The 17852-nt window shown below is 41.0% G+C and overlaps 2 protein-coding genes across 3 annotated transcripts in view; one reads left to right on the top strand and one right to left on the bottom strand.

The window, feature by feature from the left end:
* The window catches only part of INTS14 (integrator complex subunit 14), a 33080-nt gene extending 19722 nt beyond the window's left edge, over window positions 1-13358 (bottom strand). Inside the window, exons 1-6 of one of the 2 annotated variants that reach the window (XM_043555135.1) lie at window positions 13246-13358; window positions 8705-8988; window positions 6578-6685; window positions 2705-2860; window positions 1804-1922; window positions 1221-1363 (exon numbers count right to left, since the gene is read on the bottom strand). In XM_043555135.1, coding sequence (XP_043411070.1) covers window positions 1221-1363; window positions 1804-1922; window positions 2705-2860; window positions 6578-6685; window positions 8705-8926 — 748 coding nt within the window. In that variant the 5' untranslated portion in view covers window positions 8927-8988; window positions 13246-13358. Of the gene's footprint in view, window positions 1-1220; window positions 1364-1803; window positions 1923-2704; window positions 2861-6577; window positions 6686-8704; window positions 8989-12942 lie in introns of both variants that reach the window. The other variant, XM_043555134.1, reaches the window with a different exon arrangement.
* A 2129-nt stretch (window positions 13359-15487) lies between these two features.
* Window positions 15488-17852, top strand: part of SLC24A1 (solute carrier family 24 member 1) — a 39000-nt gene continuing 36635 nt past the window's right edge. The window contains exon 1 of the mRNA XM_043555130.1: window positions 15488-15605. The gene's annotated coding sequence lies outside the window, so the exon portion shown is untranslated. The remainder of the gene's footprint in view (window positions 15606-17852) is intronic.

Here is a 17852-nt window from a genome sequence, read left to right as displayed (position 1 = left end):
CGTTGTACTTCAAACACACCAGGAAATCTGCTTCTCTGGAGAGTTGTTGTCATTACCTTCTTCAGCTTACTAACAAATGAATCAGCATAAAGCAGTTACATATTTTTCATTTGAGTAGCACAAGGCCTGCATTTTAAAGTGGCTTAGAACAAGAATAAGCTATGGACAAAGATCTTGGACCAAAAGTTTATATGGAAAAGAAAAGATCAATTCAAAGGTACTTATCAAAAGAGACGGGAGGGAGTAGAATCTAGAAGGTCTGAAGGCAACAAAACACTTGACACAGCTTAACACAGTGTAGGAGCCACAGTGAGAGAGAGGGATGCCCTACTTCCAGACAGCCAGGAGCTTAAAGACACAAAAAATAAAAAGCCTCTGCACAGCCCTTCACTCTCAAGACTCCTTCAAATCTATACACCCATGAGTGAAATGAACATTTACTGTGCACTTAATTTTAATCATTTGTTGACTGAGCAATTATCTAGTAGACACCTATAAGCATCAGATACTGTGCTAGGCACTGAAGGGACAATGATGATATAACGTGCACCTACCACCTCGAGGGGTACACCTACCAACAGGAGACAACTCTCCTCTCCACTCTTGTTAGGTTTGACTCACTTTGCCAATCTCAGCTAAGCACAGCACTATCAGCACGAACCAGGTAAAAGCAGTAGCACATCTCTTCCTTTTAGTCATAATATAAGCACCAGGGCTAAAGGGGTACAGTATATCAGAGCAGAGACCTCAGAGAGACCATGATTCATCTAAAGATTTCCACGCACCTAGGCAATCAGAATTAGAGGAAGTGATTTGTCCAGATCACACAGGAAGAACCACACAGCCAAGTTTAGAAGCTAGCTCTTCACAGATGATCTTAATTATGATGCTAATCAATCTTAGTATCTCTTAAGAATTACTTCAAGGATATCATCACTAGTAAATCTGGTCATGATTTCTAACTCTATTTAATTTGTGGGCTATAGTTATCTAGGATTGGAGATTAATTCATGACCTCACCATGAAAGATTACCAGCCTGCCACCCCTTAGGCAATGCTTCCTCCCACCCAAAATATACATACTGGTGATGACAACAGCACCCTGGTATGAGAACTTACATTTCTTTTCAATCCTCTTGGATAGAGAAGAGTAGAAGTCAGAAGTTACAAGAAAGTAAGGATGACAGAAGAACTAAGAAGGAAGTTAAAAAACACATTACCTGTGTTGATGACTTTAGGAATGGGATCGATTTCCTCATCTACAACAAAAGGCTCTGGTCTGGGGAAGACTTGCACATCAGCGGTTAGATGGCCGCACTTGAGAACAGCATGGAAAGGCGTATATGCTAGATCTATTAGTTTTCTAGAATATGAGGATTAATTGTTATTAGAAGAGTAATATGATACATATTTTTTCATGTAATTTTTTCAAGATGCTAAGTTTATTTTCCCTTCAAGTTGATTCCAAAACTATGATCTGACCATTTGTGAAATAGAACAAAGTCTGACACTTTTGGTGAGCAAATTTCAATCCTGAATAGCCCAAAAGCAAATTAATCTTTTGAAACTGCTGAGTCGTTGTAAGGAGGTCAATATCTATAGACATCACTGATTCAGTCATGCCTAATTTAAAAGGGAATGAACTTTAAAAAATCACTACTACCATTAATTTTTACCTGACAATTGTGCAACTCGGGAAAAATAAAATAACAATTAGAAATAATGAAACAGATCTTATAGTGGAATATCAAATTATAACAACAGATTGTAAGAAGGCAAAAAAAGCTCAAAGGATATACTCACCCAAACATAGACTGTACATTTTTCAAGCACAGGGGGCCATCAATAGTAAAAATCTGCCCTTCACCATTGTTTAAATCTATGAGACGTTCAAGGCAATCCAAAGAATCAGTACTCTGAAGCTACAAGGCAAAACAGATGACCCTTGTAAAGTGGCACACAATGACAGATTATTATCAGCACACCAAGGTCAAACCCATCACAATAACACAGCCAATAAGTAATAGAAATGATTTTTTTAACAATGTGAGAGAAAAATAACTATAACAATTTTGATTCAAGGTTACTAAGAGGAATGTTATATAAAATGATACCAGTAGAGCTATTTCATTCAGAAAGTTTTACAAAGATTCTCAGAAGTGACCACAGTTGGTATTTACAGTCTCTTTCCTCCAAGGCGTTTCTAACATCTTTTGGTGAGAACCATCATTATCTACATTCTACAGACAGAAAAACTGAGGTGAAGAAAGGTTAACTAACTTTCCCAAAGAAATGAGAAAAGCAGGAAGTAGAGTTTAATAAAACATGTATCAGTAGTGTTACTTTACTGAAAAAGTTCAAGCACACTTCTGTCAACATTTCTGGTGGAATGGACATAAGAATTCCTAAACGAGAGAAATGTCTTAACACCAAAACGAACATTTTGACTTTTAGGCATCTGAAGAGTCTCTGTGGGAAGTAGGACAAACAACAAGTCCAGCTATGTTTCCCGAGATGGGCAACCTCTAAACCTCCAAAGAGCATTACAGACCTAGAGTCTTTTCAAATATAATTTAGTGACCAGCCTCAGCTGAAACCAATGGAGTTCAATGCTATAGTATACACAATATTACTATTAATGGAATATACTAAAAAATAAAATCCTAAGATGTATCTAACCGAACTAAAAAGAACTTGGTATTACCTCCTCCAAATTTGCCATGCACATGATGTATAACTTAGATGGGAAAGGAAAAGGTAGTGGAAACCTGTTGCTCTCGCTTCGTTGACTGTGAGTAGCTAGGGAATGCCGCAGTGACCCTCTACCAATGCCAAGACAGCCATCTGTCACCAGAACAACCTGTTTGCAAAGTGTGAGAGGAGGTTTGTACATGAAATAACATATTTATTTAAAGCAGTCTCATTTAGCAATGTTTTCATTTCTCCCTAATTGCACCTACACTGAAAAGCCCATCTCTTCAGGGAGATAAGCAAGAAGGTAAATAAATCTCAAAAACATTTTGTCAAGTGAAAGATGACACAATGTAGGACTCTATTTATATGAAGTTCTAGTACAGATGCAACAAAGCTAAGATAAATCAAACAGGAGACTTCGGGTATAGGGGGATAATGACTAGAAACGGGGTTGAGGAAACTTTGTTGGATAACGGAAATGTTCTAGATCTTTACTGGAATAGTGGTTACATAGGTGTATGCATCTGTCAAAACTCAGGGAACTGTGTGCTTAAGATCTATGCATTTTACTGTATTTTATATAATTAAACATAAAAACTAGTACCTACCTATGAATGCTTAAAATCATATAATCAATTCTTACTTAATTGTATTAAAACTAGAACTCGATCTCTTAGCTAAGGGGTGGGCCCCTATGGCACTGGACATCAAGAATGACATGAGGATCTATTTTACGTGGACCTAGGAAATCTGAACCTTGACACTATTTTCAGAGATGTTAAACTCTACCTGGTCAATTAAAAAGACCAGTGTTTCAGGGGTGCCTGGGTGGCTCAGTCGGTTAAGTATCCAACTTCAGCTCATATCACGATCTCGTGGTTCGTGGGTTCAAGCCCTGTGTTGACCTCTGTGCTGACAGCTCAGAGCTTGAAGCCTACTTCAGATTCTGTCTCTCTCTCTCTCTCTCTCTCTCTCTCAAAAAATAAATAAACGTTAAAAATATTTTTTTTAAATGACAACTGTTTTAAAAATGTATTCATAAAAGCCATTTAACCAGACATGTATAAGACCTTTAAAATACATTCTTAATCAACCTGCAATTTGAAAAAGCCTTCGAACTATACCAACAATAGACAGTGGTTACAAATCATTTTCCTCATTGCTTCAGAGACCCTACAGGGTGGTAGACTTTCCAAGCATTCCAGAGGAGGATTGTTTTGGCTTTTCCTATTCTAGACTTGTACTTGATAAAACAGCCATTAAAGCAGTATTAGGTGACTGCAACCATTGAAGTACCAAGATTGGCCCTTGTTTCTAAAGCCCAAGAATGCTCAATGGCAGTCTCCTGGAGGGATGTCATCTTTTGGGAAGATAGTTTATTACAAGGCAATGTCCTCTTCTATGAACAAATGCTATATAATGATTTACTTCTGCCCCTACTTTTTTCAGATGCTTTGTGATAGTGGAAATATTTCAGGTAATATCAAAATGAGACAGACTTCACTGAGATAATGAAGACATGGTCCAGCTGTCTAAAACCTTGGTTAATAAAACTCCATGTTAAAACAAATCTATATGATAGCAACGGATTATAAAAACAATCACTAATAACCTCCACACCTAACACACTGTTTTGGACCTGATTCACTCCAAAACTCATCAAACAAATCTAAGTGGATCCAGGCCTAGCCCCATGACCTCAGGGTACAGTACATCTCAAATTCAGATTCTTCTTTTTGCAAAGGAAGAAAAAATATTAAAAGGCAGAAGTCTGCATGGTACACAAGATCTTGCTTGTTACATATTTTCTGAATTTCTTCTCCAAAATGACTGAAGTAGCAAAGGAAACTGTGCTACCAGCTAGCTTCTAGTTCAGAAGATACTGACAACAAAATTTCATTTATTCAGTATATTGTTAGGACATTAGAAATTCTGTATGCACAGATTTACCAAATAAATGTTTATGAAGGTGCCAAATATGTTTATTTCTGAAAATAAACTGATCTAAAGGCATTTATGGCATTTGCTAAAGTGATTTAACCTTTAGTAGCAGCTCAGGGTGTTCATTAACTCATGAGTTCATACTCTGTAAAACAGGGTGGTTTGACACTAAGAAAAAAACCAAAAACCAAAAACCAAAAAAAAAGTTGGGTTCATGAGACAGACTTCACATGCAATAAAACTCACCCTTCTTAGTATACAGTTCTAGGAATTCCAACAACTGCCTTTAGTGAGCAACGACTTCTACAATCAAGATAAAGGCTAGTTCTGTCCTGTCACTTTCCATTCTCCCTTGTGCTTCATTTAAGTCAATCCCCTAACCCATCCCTCACCCCCAGGCAACCACAATCTTAAAAAATAAATACCAGTTATGCCATTGACACTACTAAAGAATCCATGTTTGACCATATAATAAAAAATCATATGCTATGGCACACTGCCTGCTTTCGTAAATAAAATTTTATTGCAACACAGGCTTTTCATTTATTTACTTTTTATCTATGGTTGCTTTCATGCCATGACAGTGGAAATGAGTTGTCGTCACAGACATCTGCAACATCTAAAATATAGAAAAAGCTTGTTGGGGTGCCTGGGTGGCTCAGTTGGTTAAGTGTCCAACTCTTGATTTCAGCTCAGGTCATGATCTCATGGTTTGTGAGACAGCCCTGCAAAGCCTGCTTGGGATTCTCTCTCTCCCTCTCTCTCTGCCTCTCCCCAGCTCATGCTTGCTCATGTGTGTGCATGCGCTCTCTTAAATAAATAAAGTTAAAAAAAAAAGAGAAAAGAAAAAGCTTGCTGACTCCTGTTGTAGATTACTATAATTTTTCTGTTAGTGATTTTTTGTTTTCTCCTTTAAAATATGGTACCACTTCTCAAAGCACAAGCATATTCGTCATTGTATTTTTGGTTTTGTTTTGTGTTTTTGTTTTGTGCTTCACAGATATTACAGTTTTTACAAATCGAAGGTCTGTGGCAACCCTGCACTAAGCAAGTTTATCGGTGCCATTTTTCTAATAGTATTTGCTCACTTCGTGTCTCTGTGCCACATTTTGGTACTTCTTGCAATATTTTAAACTTTTTCATTCTTGCTATCTTTGTTATGGTGATCTGTGTCAGTGATTACAACTTTCAGTTGACATCATTTTAGCAATAAAGTATTTTTAAAATAAGATATGTACTTTTTTTTAGACATAATGCTATTATACACTAAATAGACTACAGTATAGTATAAACAATTTTATACATACTGGGAAAGCAAAAACTTCATGTGACTCACTTTACTGCAATATTAGCTTTATTCTGGTAGTCTGGACCGAACCCACAGTATCTCTGAGGTATGTCTGTACCTAATATTTATAGCAAACTTCCAATTCTCTTTCCATCTTAATACTCTGTTCTGATTTGATGCTAATGTGGACTCTGCTGTGGACTCTAAGTAAAGGGCAACAGATATATGACATTCATACTCCCCCCATTTTTAGACAACTCAGTTGAGATGGTTAAGTTTGCTAAATAAATGCTACAGTGAGATAATGAAGACAGAGTATAATGTACTGATGTTTATAATTGTATCATTCAAAATTATAATTACCCCTTCTAGGAAGTGTTCTAAAATTCAACTGTGAGCACTTCGTGTTTTATACAAACAATATTGGTTTGCAATAAGCCAATTTACTAGGAGAATGCTTTCCTCAAGGCATAATTTTGCTGTTTTCTGAGCATGGTAGTGTTGACTTAGTGCCTTCTTTTAAAAAGATACCAATCGTGTATAATGTAGTTTATAGAAATTACAATGCATGCTGTGTCAGAGCCTAAAGAAAATCGAAGCACCTCAGTGGTTAATGGTTTTAACTTAGGGCAATGAAAAAGAATTGATCATTACCTGGCAAGGAATTGCACCACCCCATTCTTGCTGAACAATATTGCAAACACCAACTAATGCAGATTCCAAGCAGGTTTTATCATAATCATCCATATTACTTAGTGCTTCCTAATTGAATAAAAGATAAAATTGCTCATTATTCTTTACTGTCTTAATCTGTTATTAGAAAACAACATAAACCATTCAAATCATGAATGTTACACAGGGGCCATTGTGTTTCTGAGAGCCCAAAAGCATAGTTTCTCAAAGAAAAATGGTAAGACAGGCTTCCTCAACCACAAAGGACAATTAAAACAGCTTCCCCTCGGGGCGCCTGGGTGGCGCAGTCGGTTAAGCGTCCGACTTCAGCCAGGTCACGATCTCGCGGTCCGTGAGTTCGAGCCCCGCATCAGGCTCTGGGCTGATGGCTGGGAGCCTGGAGCCTGTTTCCATGATTCTGTGTCTCCCTCTCTCTCTGACCCTCCCCCGTTCATGCTCTGTCTCTCTCTGTCCCCAAAATAAATAAAACGTTGAAAAAAAAAATTAAAAAAAAAAAAACAAAAAAAACAGCTTCCCCTTATTCTATTCTCTTATCAAGTATGAGTGAACAATCCACCAAGTTCATAGCTTTGTAAGGGAACCCTGAAGAAAGTAACTAAAATGAAGAACTTTTAAACACACCGAAAAAATGACAAAAATTGAGTAGTAACTATATCCTAAACATCAACCTAGGCACTTTACATGCATTTAATTATCACAACACTGTAAGGTACAGATTATTAACCTATTTTTAAAATGAGGAAACTGAGGTACAGATTGATGAGGTAACTTTCCTAGGTCACATGCCTAGAAGTGGCAGAGTTTAGATTTAAACCCACTTAATTGGACTCTAGGGCTCCTGGTCTTAATCACTACTATGAACAACTTAGATAGTAATTCTCTAAATTTCAGAACTACTGAACATCCGAAAACTCTTAGTTTACTACTCATTTATAATAAATCCAGTGCAGGGGTGCTGGGGTGGCTCAATGAGTTAAGCGTCTGACCTTTGATGGTGGCCCAGGTCATGATGTTGTGGTTGTGGAATCAAGCCCCAGGTCGAGCCCTGTGTTGAGCTCCGTGCTGAGCTCATGCTCGCTCCCTCTCTATCTCAAAAATAAATAAACTTAAAAAAAAAAAAAATCCAGTGCAATTTTTAAAAAGCTTTTAGGTAACATTAAGAAAGTGAGATAATAAAAGCAATGATTTAACAAAATGTTATTACTTATATTAAAAAAAAAAATCAAATTACACCGACCCTGGATTTCTAACCTACCCAGCAATTATTAACTATTTTCTTTTCTTTTATTGATTGATTTTGAGAGAGAGAGAGAGAGAGAGAGAGAGAGAGCACACGCACGCATGCACATGAGCAGTAGGAGACAGAGAGAATCCCAAGAAAGCTCCAAGCCCAGTGCATAGCCCAACATAGGGCTCAATCTCACAACCCTGAGATCATGACCTGAGCCAAAATCAAGAGTCAGATGCTTAACGAACAGAGCAACCCAAGTGCCCCTAAACTGTTTTAATTCAACACTTATTGACTATAAGCAAGGCACTATGGAAGGTACTGCTGGAAATATGATTTAGAGATGTTGTCAGAAAGTAAATTTTCTGGCATTTCACAGACATCTTTTGAACTGACACCTAACAATTAAGGTTTAAAAATTATACTTTCTTGCCATCTGTAAATCAAAGCTATTTATTGGAGAGGAAATATAATTTTGAATTACTCTAGAATAAAGGTTTTTATAAGAAGGGCCATTTTTCAACTACTTGGTTTATAGGAAAATAGAAAATAATCAAGTATTGCACCTAAAGACCTTGAATTTTAGAAAATGGGGCACTACATCTTCACATGCTCTCCTTTCCACAGAAAAATTCCAGAAAACCGAGAGAAGAAAATAAAGTAACAACTCACAGCTCGAACTCATAGCTCTACCAAAGGCATAAGGCTTACAGTTTATGAATCTTTGTTTTACAGATATTTTATCTATAAACTTAACATTAAATAATCCCAAATTCTAAATATTCAGCGCAATATGGTAACACTGTTTTCCTCCCTAAAAATTTGAGCCTTGTATTGCAAACACTTATTCCTTTTTGTACCTGAAGTGTGTTGTAATCTCTTGTGAAGGGAACCATCAGCTCCCAGAGTGATGAAAAAACCACCAGGGCTGTAAACTCGAGCTTATAATTTGTGGCCATGTGCTCAAACAGCATCGTCAAACCATGGGCGGCTAGGTGCTTGCGTTGATATTCTTCAGACCCCTCAATAGACACGGGTCGGGTCATGGAAAGGGATACATCCATTACCACCACTGTTGGCATGATGAAAGTGATCCCAGTGTTCCCAGTCAGAGTGCAAACACACAGCTACGAACAGAAAAATGCTGTAGAAAATAAACATGATTAGGTCTCACATGTCACAGAGAGAAAAAGGTTTTTTGTTTTTTGTTTTTACCCCACCATAATTTTAACCAAACTTTGCAGAAATGGGTGAAGGCAAACCACATTTAAGTTGAGGTGAAGGCAAATCTGTGGAGAGTTCAATGGGAGGGAAGCAAGCAGCTTAGTTCCCTGTGAGGAAGACTCCTAGAATCACCCACTAAATGGCCATAAATCAAGGACCACATAAGTATTTTTCTTGTTTTCAATTTATTTATTTATTTTTAGAGACAGAGAGGCACACATGGTGGGGGGGAAGGCCCGAGAGAGGGGGAGAGAGAAAATCCCAGGCAGGCTCCACACTGTCAGCACAGAGACAGATACATGGCTCAAACTCACAAACCATGAGATCATGACCTGAGCCAAAGTCAGATGGTCAACTGACTGAGCCACCCAGGGGCCCCGGGCATTATTACTATCTTAATGAATACAGCAGTATTTGTATATGTGTTTATTTAATTATCGTGTTGCTTGGTGCCCTTTTTTTATTAAAATGAATGCAAAATATAAAAATGAAAGGGTTAGAAGAGTCATAATCCAAATCAGACAAAGCTGGAAATCATTAACTATTACAAAAGCAACACCCTCAGTAGTATGCACTGTACATAAATCAGGCAACAGTACTTTAAATGAAGGAAAAGAACAAAATTAAAGAATGTGAATGACAGCTGGCATTATCTCATGAAATTGTGTATAAAAGTCAATATGCAGAATAAATGGAGAAAACATTTCTATTCTCAAAAATAAAGAACATAGTTCATAGATATACAGACCTGTTCATGGGGACACAGCTTGCTGCTACTGTTACTAAGTTAACTACATTCTATTGACATAATCAAATCTCGTATAGCTATAAATGAAAGACACATATGTAAATATGAAAAATATTTACACAAAATACCAGTAACTGAGAAAAGCAGGTCATAGCATTCTATGTATATACTGATTACAACTTCATAAAAATTATACTGCATATACAATTAGGGAACACACTGGATGGATAATACTCATTAAAGACTCATTAGTTTCTTTTTTAGAACTTTCTTTAAACACACTTAACAGTAGCCAGGCTGCTTGTTTCATTAAAATATCCAACTGCTAATGTGTGATATTCTAAAATTCCATTTCTACATAGGCTGCTGGGAACTTAGAACATATTGGTTCAGGGAAGCAATGTTATAAATGGGAGTCAGGGACTCAAGGAGGAAAAGCCTTTTTACCACATAGTGGCCCGAGATACATTTCAAATATAGTAATGCCTCATGTATCTAACACCAATAAAGATTAAATGAGAGCTATAAATGACTTTTCCAGACTCCTCAAGATTCTAAAATGTTGGGGCACCTGGGTGGCTCAGTCAGTTAAGCGTCCAACTTCAGCTCAGGACATGATCTGTGGTTCAGGGGTTTGGGCCCTGAGTGGGCTCCGTGCTGACAGTGCAGAGCCTGCTTGGGATTCTCTCTCTTTCCCTCTCTCCCTCTCTCCCTCTCTCTCTCTCTCTCTCTGCCCCTCACTGACTCATGCTTTCTCTTTCTCTCAAAATAAAAACATAAATAAACTTAAGGGGTGCCTGGGTGGCGCAGTCGGTTAAGCGTCCGACTTCAGCCAGGTCACGATCTCGCGGTCCGTGAGTTCAAGCCCCGCGTCAGGCTCTGGGCTGATAGCTCGGAGCCTGGAGCCTGTTTCCGATTCTGTGTCTCCCTCTCTCTCTGCCCCTCCCCCGTTCATGCTCTGTCTCTCTCTGTCCCAAAAATAAATAAACGTTGAAAAAAAAAATTAAAAAAAAAAAATTCCAAAATGTTTCACCATTTTGATAGACAAAATTAAAATATGTATCTTTCTTCTCTGCCTCATTAAACACTGTGTGCTGAACATAATTTATCTCTTATGATGACTTGGCATCACCCGTCTAAACACCAATACTGCTTGACACCCTGGTACTCTGATAGGTTTCTTTACACCAACATTCCCCCAAGTACGTGCTGCGGAACACTGTTCTGGAGAAATGCTCCAAGAAAAATGAGTTCCGGCCTTATTAAAGATGTTGAAAAGTACCAGCGCAAAGAATTCAGTTTAATTTGCTAACCCTGTGTTTCCCATTTTACCTTTCTCTACATAATTATCATTAAGGTCCCAAAAAACAGGGCTTATATAGAACATACACAGAAACAATGCCTTAAGAAAAAAAAAAAGAAACAATGTCTTATATTCAAGGTATCCAGGCTGTTGTGCTTTGTTTTGGTGTCTTTTTATAATTAATTTTTAGCCTATAAGTTTGCATTCTACTTTCCTCAGTAATCCCCTGTAATCATCCTCCTCTTTCTAATTTGCTGCTTCTTGGCTACTATGGGCTGGAAAGTCAGGTAATCAAGCTTGTTAAAACTGCGTCCAGGGGCGCCTGGGTGGCGCAGTCGGTTAAGCATCGGACTTCAGCCAGGTCACGATCTCGCAGTCCGGGAGTTCGAGCCCCGCATCAGGCTCTGGGCTGATGGCTCAGAGCCTGGAGCCTGTTTCCGATTCTGTGTCTCCCTCTCTCTCTGCCCCTCCCCCGTTCATGCTGTCTCTGTCTGTCCCAAAAATAAATAAACGTTGAAAAAAAAAATTAAAAAAAAAACAACTGCGTCCAAAGTCAAGCGGGCTCTCAGAGTCTGTGGGTTTCTTCTCGTGTCAAATGTATGGGCTTAAGTGTGTCAACTTGGTAAGATTTCACCTCCTCAGTCTTTTTTATTTCCTTTCTGGGTCTTAGCTGTGTTGTTCAAAAGGTGAGGTCCTGTACAATATCGGTTCAACTATACTACATTAGGCCATAAATTCAATAAAAGGGCACTGCCCACCAATGGTCTCCTCGGAACCTATCACAGTAACTGGCACACAGTGTGAGCTAGACAAATGTTTCATAATGACTACCCCTCATCATCAGATGTAACATTAATTCTTTGGCAAAACACATGATAAATTTTAACTCTGGACACTAGGAACACATTTCCTTCTCTCCTCATTCAATCAGAGATACTAGGGACACCTAAGCCTCTTCCCACAAGTAGAATCTCATGGGTAGACCTATTCATGCATAGAGGCCTACCTGTTACTGAAAGTTGGGGATTATGGGAAGTACTTCCTCAACTCTTAGAGGAAACTGAGAAACAGGCTACAAAGATTTAGATCAGGTACACGAAAGCATCTCTCGCCCACGAAATCGGTTGTAACACCGCACTGGGAGACCATGGCTGGCAGTCCTGCCTTCTCTGCGAACACCTCGAGTGCTGGCTCTTTCTCCTTACTGATGCATGTGTGTCCATCCACCTTCTTAATAGTGGCAATGTCATGGGAAACCATTTTAGTACCCAGGTTGTAAGCACAGAAGTAAAAGAGGGAACTGCATGTTCTTGAAGGATGATTCACTCAGTCTAGACCCGATTAAAAAAAAAAAAAAATCCTGCCCACCACAGTCCAGCAATTTTGTGAGAACGCGAAACATTTCTCACTTGGGCTAATGCTCACCTCCCCGCCCCACCCCCGCCTTTCCCCATAAGTACTGTTTACATACATGGCTAAAGACAACTGTAGGTCTCCTTTCTCAAGGTCAGTCTACTGCTGAGAATAGACCCTAGCCACCTGATTTGGCCCTAGGGCCAAGTCACAGAAGTACACATTTGCAATTCTTCCCAGCAGGTGACAATTGGCTCATTCGTAAAGAATTGGTTCTCTCCAGTTTTGATTCCACTCGGATTTCTAGGCGCCCGCCCATTCACGTTCGGGTCTTCACCTACCCTCAGGTTTCTGAGTCAGCCTGACTTCCCTTGCCCTGAGGTTCTCAGATACAACTTCATCTCGAAACCTTCAGCCTGGAAATACAGCACGCCTGCATTTGAATCGCAGCTGGAGGGGTGTATTTTTACCTTAAAATCAGCCCAAAACAAAATTTTTGATCGGGAAGTCTCTCATGGGTAGAGGGGACGAACAGGGCCCAGGGAAGGGCCGAAATCGTGGTGTTTACGCGCGGCCGACGACCCCGAGCCGCGGAACGAGGGGAGCCCGGGAGCAGACGCCGCGAAGCAGGGCCCGGAACTGGCCGCAGAGACCGCGCGGGGCGGCGGAAAGGCCGGGCGCTGGCTCCGCGTGGTTCCTCAGCCCTGACCCCTTCTCCTGCAGCTCCAACAAGCAACGAAGGACAGCCCGAGACCGCAGCCACCTCCACTCACCCCGCGCCCATCGCCGTCGCAGTCCGTCCGCGTAAACTTTCCGCCCGTGCACCACGGCCGGAACTATAGTGCCGCGCGACAGCAGGGAAGCCGGCGCCAGACGGCTCACGGAGCTGGGGCGGGGCTTTAAGGCCTGAGGGGCAGGGCTCTGGCGCAGTCGGGCCGCTAGGGGGCGCGCCTTCATCTCTCCTTCCCTCCCCGTCCTTTCTCGGGCGCTTCCCTTTTTACCCCTGGCCTCCTGGCCTCCTGGCCTCCTGCCCACCTGCCCACCTGCCCACCTCCCCCCCTTTCTGGTAACTCTGAGCTCTTCACACTCCTCTCGCCTCACGCACCTAGGCCCGTTGGTGCACCAGCCTCTCCCTCGCTGACACTTGTTCCTCGTCGCCCGCACTCTTCAGCCCCCTCAGTCAATATCCTACGAACCAGTTGACAGAGTCCTCTCCAAACTTTTTTTAACTGCAATTCCTAACGGCTAAGCACATTTTTTTTTTTTTTTATAGCTGACCTGAGCCAGTTTACAAGTCAAGACTTTCTCTCTTGGTCTCCTCAGCGCGAGACTCACCTTATCCCCCCACCCCCACCCCCACTCCTTTTTTAAGGGAACGGGGTTGGGGGGCGAGGGGGCGGGGGGAAGGTTCAGTGGGCTCTCCCTACAATAACAGGTGCATTGCACTTAAACTTACCCGTGAGGCACCATGAGGCCTCGCCTGCCTCACCTCTGGCCGCCTGGTGTCCCACAGCAACCTGTGGGCCAGGTCTAGCCACGTAGGGAGCCAGGAAATGCCAGCTAGAAGTAGGTCTGAATGGATGCCATCAGGCTGTGGGTAGATGTGGTTCAAAAAATCATGTTGTACCACACAGGTTACAAGTGAGAACAGAAAAAGGCCTCTGCCTCTTTTTTTTTTTTTTTTTTTAATTTTTTTTTCAACGTTTATTTATTTTTGGGACAGAGAGAGACAGAGCATGAACGGGGGAGGGGCAGAGAGAGAGGGAGTCACAGAATCGGAAACAGGCTCCCGGCTCTGAGCCATCAGCCCAGGGCCCGATGCGGGGCTCGACCTCACGGACAGCGAGATCGTGACCTGGCTGAAGTCGGAGGCTTAACCGACTGCGCCACCCAGGCGCCCCTCTGCCTCTTTCCTTTAGTTGGTGGGATGGGGTGAATTGGGGCAGGGGTGGGAGGGGTGGAGGTTGAGTCCAGGAGGGAGGATGCTTTGAACTGAACCACCCAGTCTGTCTGACTTTCCACAGCTTGTTCTGTGGGAGAGTACAGGGTCCAGTTGATGGGGTTTGGGGAGATGGGGGTTCTGAGCTGACGGCCAAGAAAGAATTCTTGAAGACATCTTTGGTGCAAAAAAGGTGATTTTATTAAAGCATGGGGACAGGGTTGTGGGCAGAAAGAACTGCACTGTGGTTGTGAAGAGTGACTCGTTATACACTATGGGGCTGGGAGAGGTGAAGTCAAGAGGAAGTTTCTTTTTTAAAAAAATTATTTTAATGTTTATTTATTTTTGAGAGATGGAGAGACAGAGCATGAGTGGGGGAGGGGCAGAGAGAGAGAGGGAGACACAGAATCCAAATCAGGCTTCAGGCTCTGAGCTGTCAGCACAGAGCCCAACATGGGGCTCGAACTCACAGACTGTGAGATCGTGCCCTGAGCCAAAGTCGGATGCTTAACATTTAACCAACTGAGCCACCCGGGTGCCCCAAGAGGACTCACAGATTACTGGAGGCCTATCTCTTGTCAAGCTAAAATTGTTTTTCCCTCTAGCAAAGTATTAACATTAAGACAGTAGTGAGTTCCTGGAGTTCTACTCTGCCTGCCTCAAGTATATGTCAATGCCTGCAGGTTATAAGGAAATTTAATTTTACCTGCCATTTCCTTTTTGACTTTGTTCCCCATATTACTATGGAGGGGTGATGTTGGGGCTCCAGGAAACTGAGTGTATAGTTTACTGGAGATTAAGTTATTGATAAGATTGCCTTTTTCTTGTAATTTACTAAGATATTTGTATACTGATGGAGAGACCCTATCAGTTTAACCATTTGTTTTCTGTCCTTTCTTTTGTCCTTGGGCAGCCAGGAGTGCCTGAGGAATATCACACATTTGTCACCTGTAGGGGGAGGGTATGCTAGCTTGTACTTTGCCCTCAGCCTGCCTTATGGTCCCTCATCACATTTGCTTATAGTTCTTTCTTCTTCTTCTATCCAAGGTGGCAGAAGAGGAGTCAGTCCCTGGGAATGTCCCTGCCAGCACCAAGGCCCAAACACCTACAGACTGTCCTTTTTGTTTCAGAGCTTCTTTCCCCAACTTGGCCAGCCTCACTGTCTCAAAACCTTACAATGCTTGAGCATAATGAGTAAGTAAGGCTGCTTTCTGATTACTTAGTCACCATTTCTTTTTTTATTTTTTTAAATGTTTATTTATTTTTGAGCGAGAGAGAGGGAGGGGAGGGGCAGAGAGAGAGAGAGAGAGAGGGAGACACAGAATCTGAAACAGGCTCCAGGCTCCCATCTGTCAGCACAGAGCCCAATGTGGGGCTCAAACTCTGAACGGTGAGATCATGACCTGAGCCGAAGTCGGATGCTTAGCCAACTGAACCACACAGGCACCCCTACTTAGTCACAATTTCTAACTTTTTCCCTAGTGGGAAGGATGTGGCCCAGAATATATGGGCAAGGGAGACGTCTAGTTACACTTAAAGTGGTGATGACTCAGCCATAGGGTCGCTGTTCTCCTGGTAGTTCCAGCTCAGCTCCATGGACTGATTCGTTACCTTCCTCAGTCCTAAAGCTTACGTTTATTAGTTTGCTGATGGTTGATCAGATTTTGGTAATCTAGTTCTGAATACAGGCTTTCAGGAGACTAGGGAAGCAAAAGGGCGATTTACTAAAATTGAATGGTAAAAGATAGACCTACCAAGGGGGCTGCGTCACTTAAGGCAACTGTTGAGTGCTTTTGTTTTTATTTTTAAATTCTTAGCAGAATCCCATTAAAAACTGGAAAATTGTTCAGTGATTATAAAAAAAGAGAACATCAACACGAAGAGTTAGAAGGTCTTACAGGAGATGTCTTTCAAGCTGTAGCTGGCTAATGAATTTCTTTGTCCCACTCCAGAGATCCTCATTTGCATGTTTCCACACACACATTAGAGAGAATCAATAAACAACTTCCTTTGCATAATCTATCATCCTTTCATTTTTAATTTATTTATTTTTTATTTTTTTGCCATAAAACAGTGGACTGCTGAAAACAGAGGCTTTAAAAGTCAGAGTGGCAAAGTAAAGGTTAGTGACAGAACCACTCATAGGTGCTAGATACTCGGGCTCAGAGGGAGGTTCAGATATCCACCATTGTAGCACCATTCAGAATATTTTCACTGCTCTAAAAATCCTGTGTTCTGCCTTTTTATCCCTCCGTCTAGCCTGATTCCCAGTGACCACTAATCGTTTTAATGTCTCCATAGTTCTGCCTTTCCCTGGGTGTTGTAGAGTTGCAATCCTGCAGTATGTAGCCTTTTCACATTGGCTGTTTTTGCTTAGCAATACTTGGTTGCTTCCAAGTTTGGGCAATTATGAATAAGGCTGCTATAAACATCATTGTGCAGGTTTTGCGTGGACATACGTTTTCAATTCATTTGAATAAATACCAAGGAAAGAGATTGCTGGGTCGTATGGTAAGAGTGTGTTTAGTTTTGTGAAAAACCACCAAGCTGTGTTGAAGTGGCTGTGCTGTTTTGCGTTCCTAGCAGCAATGAATGAGAGTTTCTGCGGCTCCACATTCTCAGCAGCATTTGGTGGTGTCAGTGTTCTTGATTTTGGCCATTCTAATAGGCGTGTAGTTCTATCTCATTGTTTTAATTTGTAATTCACTAATGATATATGAGGTCGAACATATTTTCATGTGCTTACCTTCCATCTGTATATCTTCTTTGGTGAAGGGTTTTTGCACATTTTAAAATCAGATTGTTTCTTTTCTTTGAATTTTAAGTGTTGTTGTTTGTGTATTTTTGATAACACTTGTCAGATATGTGTTTTGCAAATATCTTCTGCCAGTCTGTGGCTTGCCTTTGCATTCTCTTGACAGTGAGGGACTTAAAGAAAACCACAATAATTACAATACCCTTATAAAATTTAAAATAATGAACAATAAGGCCCTAATATTGTCAAATGCCCAGTCAGTTTTCAAATATCTAGGTGTCTCATAAATATCATAAATTTGGGGGCACAGGGTGTGGCTCAGTCGGTTGAGCATCCAACTCTAGATTTTGGCTCAGGTCATGATCCCAGCGTCGTGGTATCCAGCCCCAAGACAGGCTCAGTGCTGAGCATGCAGTCTGCTTGGTATCTTCTCTCTCTTCCCCTCCCCCTCTCATGCTCTGACACTCTCTCTCAAAGATAAAATAATAAACATTAAAAAAATAAATTTTACTTTTTTTACACTTTGGTTGCTTGAGTCAGGATCCAAGTATGATCCAGACATTGAAATCCCTGAAGTCTCTGATCATCTATAGGTTTCTCCCTCCCTCCATGTCTTTTTTCTCTTGCAAAGTATTTGATGAAGAAACCATAACATTCTCTCTTTTAATTGCTCTCAATCCTTCCTT

Source organism: Prionailurus bengalensis, chromosome B3 (assembly GCF_016509475.1).
Source record: "Prionailurus bengalensis isolate Pbe53 chromosome B3, Fcat_Pben_1.1_paternal_pri, whole genome shotgun sequence".
Taxonomy (NCBI): domain Eukaryota; kingdom Metazoa; phylum Chordata; class Mammalia; order Carnivora; family Felidae; genus Prionailurus; species Prionailurus bengalensis.
The sequence above is the reverse complement of the archived record's forward strand: the minus strand, read 5'-3'. Positions and strand labels throughout refer to the sequence as shown.